This window comes from Amia ocellicauda, chromosome 3, assembly GCF_036373705.1.
Source record: "Amia ocellicauda isolate fAmiCal2 chromosome 3, fAmiCal2.hap1, whole genome shotgun sequence".
NCBI lineage: Eukaryota > Metazoa > Chordata > Actinopteri > Amiiformes > Amiidae > Amia > Amia ocellicauda.
In genome coordinates this window covers 41,451,342-41,460,643 of record NC_089852.1, presented here as the reverse complement: position 1 = coordinate 41,460,643, position 9,302 = coordinate 41,451,342, and the positions used below count along the sequence as shown (strand labels likewise).

General features: G+C 40.9%; 1 protein-coding gene across 1 annotated transcript; it reads left to right on the top strand.

Moving 5' to 3' along the window:
- Positions 1 to 1,044: 1,044 nt before the first annotated feature.
- Positions 1,045 to 8,286, top strand: klhl35 (kelch-like family member 35). The gene is made up of 7 exons (XM_066699515.1): positions 1,045 to 1,135; positions 2,319 to 3,215; positions 3,754 to 3,938; positions 4,952 to 5,070; positions 5,185 to 5,373; positions 6,220 to 6,408; positions 6,559 to 8,286. The coding sequence occupies exons 2-7, from the start codon at positions 2,365 to 2,367 to the stop codon at positions 6,751 to 6,753; spliced, it is 1,728 nt and encodes a 575-aa protein (XP_066555612.1). The 5' UTR covers positions 1,045 to 1,135; positions 2,319 to 2,364; the 3' UTR covers positions 6,754 to 8,286.
- The last annotated feature ends 1,016 nt before the right edge of the window (positions 8,287 to 9,302 follow it).

Here is a 9,302-nt window from a genome sequence, read left to right as displayed (position 1 = left end):
TGTTCTCGTCGGTGCAGAAACATGACATTCTTCTCTGATTTACTATGGTTTACACTTTAGTTACAACAGCTACCGAATTAGAACAGCAGTTAGTTTTGTAACGCAGCCGCTAGCTGATTTGTGTTTTATCTATCAGACAACAGCCACAGACGAAAAAAAAAAAAAAAGAGGAAAGAAAAAGAAAATCCTCCTCGAGTATTTTGGGGGCGTGTGGCTGCCAGGGGATTTTTGTTTGTTTGTTTGTTTGTGTGGGGCCTGTGTTGTTGCCATGAAAAAAAAAAAAGTCCAAGACCATTTGTAGTTCTTATGGGTGACCTCGCGATACGACAGAACTGGATAGGAAGGATAGAAACTTAATAAACTCACTAACTTATTACTTGTGTGCGACATTGTAACACGACTCTTTAAGGATCCAGTATGCATACACATACACATACATTGATATATACCTACTATGTGTGCATGTTTGTATACCTTAAGTAAATGCATGATTTAATTAATTTCTGTTGAGCATAAACAAGTCTTTAATTTAGACTCAGATTTCAGCATCTGATGCCAGACTGTTCTTGCCAGTTAAAACCCTTATGCTGCTCTACTGAACAGCAGTTATAATATACTGCTGGAATCGGACTGAGGATTATATTGATCCTATTTCGCCCTAATAACCCCGATTCAACATACCGTCTGATCCCACCACTGACTAAAACTGTGTCTCTTTTAATATACTTCCTCGTGTCAACTCGACTGATTCTAGAGTGTTCGACGCAAATATTCGTATCGGGTCATTTTATTTGTCTATCTCTAATACATGATACACAGCGGCGTTGCGGTTTAATCCCCTGATCCCTGCACAAAGCCTGGCCGCAGTCAAGTCGGTGGGCTCGCGTTCGTGTGGCGCAGATTCCCGCAGTTCTGCGCAGATCTGCAGAATCCCTCCGATCCCATTGGCGGAGCCGCGGACATCTGCGCCACACAAACGCGACCTGGAGCACACGGGCAGCGTCATTAGGCAACAAAAGCATCTGCGATGGGGAGAGACTCGCCTCTTCTTGTGCGTATAAAGCTGCAGAGGGATGACTTCTGACACAACCTGCTTGTGCTTTGGACTTACAACTGCTAGTGCACAGCGAGTCAGGTGCGTTGCTGATCTAATTCATAAAGGTATTCATATTTTTGCTTTCATACGCAGTGACGAGATAAAGAACATATGCTCAAATTGAATATCACCTGACCTGACCTAACAGGCTATCATATGCGTTTTATTATTATTATTATTATTATTATTATTATTATTATTATTATTATTATTATTATTATTATTATTATTATTATGTTGGCTTTGTCTGAACATCTAGTACATCTTTGCTAAATGCGCCTTTAATCGTGTATGTCTGTGTTAAATGGTTTTTAACAGTTCCTGCCTTTCTGTATATAGTACACTTTACATCTCTATTTTTAAAACGCCAGTTAAAAAGAAAAAAATTAAACCATTTGGAAATCATGTTGCAAACACTCAGAAACCGTTTACCATATAGTCGCATGTTAATGATTGCAATAGCAGTCGGGTCCGGCTTTATCACCACAAAACACGCTCCTCTTCATCTGCTCGCTAATGCTGTGGGTCCAGCTGCACGTTTAATTAAACCCATTGATTCATTGCTTGAGTTCACATCTTCTCACTGTCTGTTGTTTTGTTTTGGGATCTAGTTTGTATGTTTTATATATATATATATATATATATATATATATATATATATATATATATATATATATATATATATATATATATATATATATATATATATATATATATATATATATATAATATGTGTATATATATATGATGTAATTACACTTTCAATATTGTATCATAATAATAGTATATCAAGAAAAAAATAAGAAAAAATAGAAATATCGGGGTATATTAATTCTAGTACGCAGCTGGAGGCAACAACGCCCGATCTCACTGCTCTTTGTTCCCTGAAGGGGTTCTCAAATTCATCTAAATCAGCCAACTTCATATATAATGTATGGGCATAGGCACAAAGAAAGCTGTACATATGCACTGACGGTAAAGACAAGTGTTAGGGTGTTATATTATAATAGTATAATGTAGGTCTTATCAGTTCAGTAGAATAATACAAATTAAATGTGTGTGTTATAAGTGACATGTAATTTGTTTGCTTGTTTAAAAAAAAAGTGTTTTTATGTCATGCATTGTCAGGGTTTTTAAAAGATCAAACAGGAGTTTAAAAAGTCTTAATTGATTTTAAATGGTTATAGCAAAGGTTCAGTCCTGCTTTGTCTCTGTTCTTCAGGGCTTGCTTAGTGTGGTGATATTATTTTCCGCCGGCCCTCTGCAGGATGGGGTTTGGAAACTTGGGCGAGACCCATGTAGATCAGCGGAAGGAGGGGGAACTGTGCTCAGGGTCCTGCCACGCAGAGCAGGTCCTGCAAATCCTGAACTCGTACCGGCAGAGCGGCACCTTCACCGATGTGGTCCTGCAGGTGGGGGGCAGCGAGTTCCCCTGCCACCGCGCCACACTGTCCGCCAGCAGCCTTTACTTTCGCACCATGTTCCACAGTCAGCTGCTGGAGAGCCGCCAGTCCTTGGTGGTGCTGCGGGACATCTCGGCCACCACCATGGAGAACCTGCTGAACTTCATGTACGAGGGCAAGGTGGACATCCACGAGGAAAACGTGGAGAGTGTCTTCAGGGCAGCCGACCTGCTGGGGGTCTCTGTGCTCAGCAAGGCCTGTGTCCGCTTCCTGGAGAAGCAGGTCGACCACTCCAACTGCCTGGGCATCATGAACTTTGCCAGCTCCTATTTCATTCGCCCTTTGACCGAGAAGTGTCAGAAGCTTGTCTTTGAGGACTTTGTGAAGGTCTACAAGCACGAGGAGTTCCTCACACTGTCCAAGGAGCAGATGGTGGAGCTGCTGTCCAGCGAGGAGCTGCTGGTGGAGCGCGAAGAGGTGCTGGTCGAGGCTGTGCTGAAGTGGGTTCACCATGATCCCAGCGGCAGGAAGGCGGCGCTGAGGGACCTGCTGGAGCTAGTCCACCTGCCACTGGTGGACCCTGCCTTTTTCCTCAGCACTGTGGAAACCGATGTCCTCGTCCAGGACTGCAAGGACTGCCGGCCTTTGCTGCTGGAGGCCAGGAAGTACCAAGTCTTCGGAAATGAAGAGAACTCCGCCACAACCCGGCCCAGAAGGTATCTCAAGCACACTGGTTTCTCAACCCTCCTTTTGCTTAGGCCAGACTACCAGTGCAGCGCAGCGTGTGAATAACCTCATAAAATGTAGCAAGGCTTTTAATAGAGAGAAAACACCAATAAAGGCATGCTGAAGATAAAATGGAAATTAAGAAGCATGTTTCAAGTTGTAAAAAAAAAATATATATATATATTTACACCAATGCTGTATTTGTGAAGGGTGTTCAGATGTATCTGCACACTACTCAACAGTAACACTTCCTCAAAACAGTTCTACAGAAGAGATTTTCTGGATTTTCCAGCTCATGTGAATCATGTAGTGTATACTCTTGTATGTTTTGTTTATTAGTTTACATTCTGTGGTTTGGCAATGCCACACATTGTTTTAATTGACCACCGCATCTATTTAGTTTCATAAATGTATTCCTACCCTAAGTCTGAGAATGTGTGTCTGCTCTGTGTTTGGCTCAGTTCTGGGTCAGACACAGGGTAGTTGCACTCTTACGCTCACTTCAGCTGCTCCTCTGTGTCTTATCAGGTCAATGGGACGAGTGGAGATGATCGTAGTGATTGGAGGCTGCGATAAGAACAGCTATGCAAAGCTGTCCTTCACTGAGAAGCTCAACACTCACACTAAGGAGTGGCTCCCCTCAGCGTCGATCCCAGGATACTCAAAGTCCGAATTTGCTGCCTGTGCCTTCCAAAATGACATCTACTTATCTGGTACGCAAGAAAATCAGGCTTCTTTGCGCCACACAGAATATATATATATATATATATATAATGTGTGTGTGTGTGTGTGTTCAGATCTGTTTCTTGTCCCTTGGATGGCTGCTCTATCTGAACTGTTTGAGTTCTGCCACAGTATTGGTTTGGTACCACACCAGTATCACATCATTGTGTGGGTTACAAAGGAGACAACAATTAAATATCAGCGATAGATAATGATAATTCCTGGCATTCATAGTTTGGGGAAATATTTTTGTTGACATGGGTTGGAGTTGTTAAGATTTGTTTCTCTGGAAGGGGAAGCAGATGTGTTTTTTTTTATTAACATTATCTTGATGTCCTAGTCAGGAAACTTTGGAAATATGCAAATAAAATAATAGTACAGACCCGCATAGCCAGCCAGTAAGCCACAGTCAATTATATATTGTTATGCTGTGATTCACTGCTTTCTCTGTTGGCTTATGCTTTATTGAATTCCATTAGTTCAGCATTTTTTGTGAAATAAATTTGGTAAGCAATATATATGCAATGAAAGCCCAATGCAAGCATATTTTTTAAATTGCGTTGTTATTTTTTGTCTGAGAACAAACTGTCATCCAGAGCTCAGCAATAAAATAAACCCTGTGAAGTTTTGAAGGAGGAGGTTCTTCTTTCATACTTCCTGATTCAATGCAAATACCCCGTATGAAACCTTTCACAACACTGATAACCCTCATATTTTCCAGGATTTTATTATGGTCTTCGAGTGTGCTTTGTGTTTGGCATCTCATTAAACAGAAGACCTTTACAATCGCTTCAGTGTTTACTGGTCGATGTAAAAGTCTTCAAAGCATATAATTGTAAATTTAACTCATTTTCAATTTCCCCCATTAAAAAAAGAAATGCCTGTATCTGGTTTAACTTCCTTCAATGTATCCGTTAAGTAATCAGTACGTCTACAATTATACATCAGTGATTTGTCGGAATAGCCTGTGCACTTTTTTTTTTGTCTTTCCCCCTTGGTGAAGGTGGTCAGTTGAACAGCAGTGACGTGTGGCGACACATCTCTCAGCTGGACACTTGGGTTCGTGTTGCCCCTCTGAACAAAGGCAGGTGGCGGCACAAGATGGCAGCCCTCCGCGGGAAGGTAAATACATAATTATTCCCTATTGCACCTAATGATGAAAGCTGGGTATCAAAGCTGACTCGGTTGCCCAGGTGAGCAGGATGCTGGTGGCGTGACATTTGCCTGTCTTTGTAGCTGTACGCGGTTGGAGGCTTCAACGGCATGGAGAGGCTGCTCAGCGTGGAGAGCTACAGCCCCTTTGATAACCATTGGCAGCCGGTGGCCCCTCTGCTGCTGCCTGTGAGCTCGGCCGCTGTAGCAGCCTGTGGCGGGAAGCTGTATGTCATCGGTGGGGCAGTGAGCGAAGATGCCAACACTGCCCAGGCAAGACTACCCTGTCGTCTCTCCTCCAGGCTTTCAAAACAGCGGGATTTCAATCAAAAAAGGGCAGCTCGCCCACCAATCCCAATCTCACATCCCCGGAACATGTGGCTTCCCACGGGAACAACAAACTTCTTGATGCTAAAAGCCACGATGATGTATTTGTCATTGGCAATTGGTTGGAGGCCGGGGCTCCTTTCATTGCTGTACAGCTGTAACTGATTTGAAGGAATGATGCTGAGATGTGATGAGAAATGAGGCTGCAGTGTTGCTAGAGTACCGTATTTGACGAGAGAATTGTTAAAAGGCACTTAAATACATACATTTCACTTTGAAGATGCATCAGTTATAAGTGATGTAATCTAATTAGAATTTGCAGCTGGAATGCAGATAAGTTTCACCTCAGTGTTTACAGGAGACCAGAATTTGATTGCATGTTACTAAAATAAAAATGAAGCCACTATGTAAGCCAAACTCTTGTATAAAAAAAAAAAAAAGATTGATGGAATGATTCCTGCAAATTTCTTTGGAACAGCCATGTGAAACCACAATGCATGTTATGCTACTGTTTAAAATACATGCTCTGACTTGGAAAATGACTGTTAAAGCAGTGGGCTGCACTTAGTGTATTTAGTGATTGCCAGAGCAGATTAACTTGGAAATTTTTTTGAAAAATGTGTGCCTGTTCTGTGAAGGTGGTAGTTTATTTAAAATGTATAGATTTAAATATGTTTACCAGGTAAGAATGGTTAAGGCAAGGCAAGGAATATCAACCCACGAGTGTCTGTTACGAATGTGAACTACAGATTTGGATATCCTGTCTGGAATACTTTTTTTTTCTTGCTGTAGGTGCAGTGCTATGACCCCGTGGAAGACAAGTGGAGCTACATGGCCCCTTGCCCGTTCACTCAGCGATGCATTAACGCTGCAGCCTTCCATGACACCATCTATGTGGTTGGAGGCCTCATGGACAAGATGTACAGCTTCAGCCCGCAGAAAAACACCTGGAGTGAAGTTGGTGTCTTGCCTAGCCCAATTGTAAGTCCCAGAAACTCAGCAAGAAAGCACCTGAGTTGCACTAGCATAATAGAAGCAATCTGTCTCCCCAAGCATTTCTTTAGGTTGTACAGAACTCTATGGCCACATTTGAACTTTTAATGCCAGTGTGTTTTTGTCTTGCCAAACCAGGAGAGCTGTGGTTTGACTGCGTGTGACGGCAAGATCTACATTCTTGGCGGGCGAAATGAATACGGCATCGGCACCGACAGGATCTACGTCTTTGATCCTAAAACATCCGCGCTGGAGGAGGAGCCGCCCATGACCCGCTGCGTGAGCTACCACGGATGCGTCACTGTGGTCCAGCGCCAAACCCCAAAGCCCTGAACGACAACCCCCAGCCTGGCTGAAGTGCCTTCCCCACCCAGGGCTGCATTCACCAAGAGGTGCATTGTGATTGTGAGTTTTTCATTTGGTGCCTACATGCTAAATATTTGATCAACTCATGCTGTATGGGATTCTGACACTTTCACAACAGTCAAACTGAGGTCCATCTCTCAGCCTTTACTGAAAGTTGTAACAAGGCTGCTTTCACTTTATAAGCACAACTTCGATACATCATCTTCTTCTAATTCTCAACCAGCATTGCGAGTAATCCTATTTTTGTAATAAACAACAATATTTTTTCAAAAGGAATGTTTTCCTTTATACTGGAAACCTCTTTCACATGAAGTTTTAGATTATGATCTTCTGTGAGCCATAGCGGAAGTAAATTATTTTAATTTGTTGTTAATTTGTTTTTTTAAGCCAGTTTGAAACACTTTATAGAAATGTTGCCAAATGTTATCCGTGTAAAAGACTACAGTATCCAAATCAACCTTACCTATTTCATCTGAAGAAAAGTGTCTTCAGTCTTCAGTCGGAAACAGATTGATTGCTCTGACATAAGTGCTCTTCCACACCTGCCACTGGCATTGTGCTTAGAATGAAACTACGTTTATCTAGTATTGTATTTCAGTCCTTGGTTAATGTAAATACATTGAATTAGGAATGAAATGATTACAACCTGCTTGCCAAAGACAAAAGATCAGATGTCTCCATCCATAAGGAAAACCTTCTATTCTATTCTTCAATTCCAAGGCATTTAATGCATAACATAACGCACTTAATGACACATATCTGTGTACTGTGAATTATTTACTGTTATATTGTTTTCTCCACAATGGTTTCAGTGGTTTTTGAAGAAGCTGCCAAGTAAGATTATTGTTAGACAGCTTTGCGTGACATGAAAATTGCTTTTAAACCGATAGTCTTTTCTTACTCAGTGTTGGTGTCCGTTGCCAATCAGTGAAACCTGAAGCTTCTTCCTTCTATGAATTTAGTTTATTTTCAATTTCATACTGTCAAAACTGCAACAGTGCTGTGTAATTCACTATTGGACAGAGAAGTGTTTTTCAGGTTGGAATAATACCATTTTTGCACGTTGACCCTTTTTAGGATCTCAGTGGCCAGATTTCATAATGACGTACACTCACTTCACACAAATTATACACTGTGCCTAAACCACTTAAGTTGGGAAATCCCAGAAATGTGAAGAAAATATGTGGACATTTGTTTGTTTCCTGAACACAAACTCTTTAACCGTTTTTCCTGAAAGTTTATTATATTTAAATATGGTTTTGATTTGTTTTGTTTTATTAACTACTTATCAATCTAATAATTATTGTATAGATAAAGGAGGGAATGGTCTACTATGGTGCTCATCCCTGACTCTTTTTCACAGCTTTGTTTTACATAGGTGTGTACACAACATTATGTATTAAGGAATATCTACATATGCCTCATTACATGTAATCATGGGGTTGCTGGTTTGTCGTAAGAATCTGTAATTTAACAGCTGTTTTACACTGACTTAATAAAGATTTTGTTTTGAATATAATCAGAGATGATGCTCAATTTATCTTGTTTAAAATGAATTCAGTTTTTCAGTGCTGGCAGATGGACTTTCAGGATCTCATTTCCTACTCGTTTCGAATTTACATCACTTGTTTCCTAGTCAGTTGTGTTCCCTTCACTGGCGTTTATGAGGCCCCAAGCTACACAAGAGGTGTATGATTATGTAGACTAATATTTAAAGGTGTGTAGACCTCCGATTCGAACACGGGTGAAATCAAACTCTGTTTTTAGTGACCCTACAAACCAGTGTACCTTGGTGTTCGTATCCCATTTCTTTCTGCTCAGGATGGTGAGTTCATAATAAGGTTAGAAAACCAGAGACATTATAGGCAAGTGGAGAGTCACTGAGTCAATGAATGACCAATTAACGAGACTCCCATGTGCAGCTGGGGCCTTGTGGGCAGGGAGGCACAATCTACCAACCGCTATCTGCCACAGCCTCTCGAAGCGCTGATTACAGGATTAATGTCTCTCCCCAGGGAGGACCACAGTGCAAATGGTTTTCATTATCCCTCTACAGCCCCAAGTCTGAAACGTGAACGCAATCAAATATCAAATTCAGCTTTTAATGAATCAATTTAAACAGATATTTCGCTTTTAAATGAATACGTTTCCTTTGTTACTGAACCCCCCCCAATTAAATAATAAAAATGTGAAAATGAAACTAGATAGACTCAGTATTCTGGGTGTAGCTTGGAATAAATATTTTTTGTGTATGTTTTTTTATTGTGCACGTAAAACCAACATGTCACAAAGAGCTCAGGTGAAATCTGGTAAAGATAAAAGCCCAATATCTATACCCTCCGTTTTAGATGTGTGTTTAAGATGTAGTCCATTATACAAAGCAAAACTGTGAAAGATCATTAATTATGAAATGACAAAGCTTTTATTACATAGCCTACAAACTATTCTACAATTCTACACATTTTCCTGGAATCGTAAGGAAACATTTTCTACAGCTTTTTTTTTTTTCCATCCTG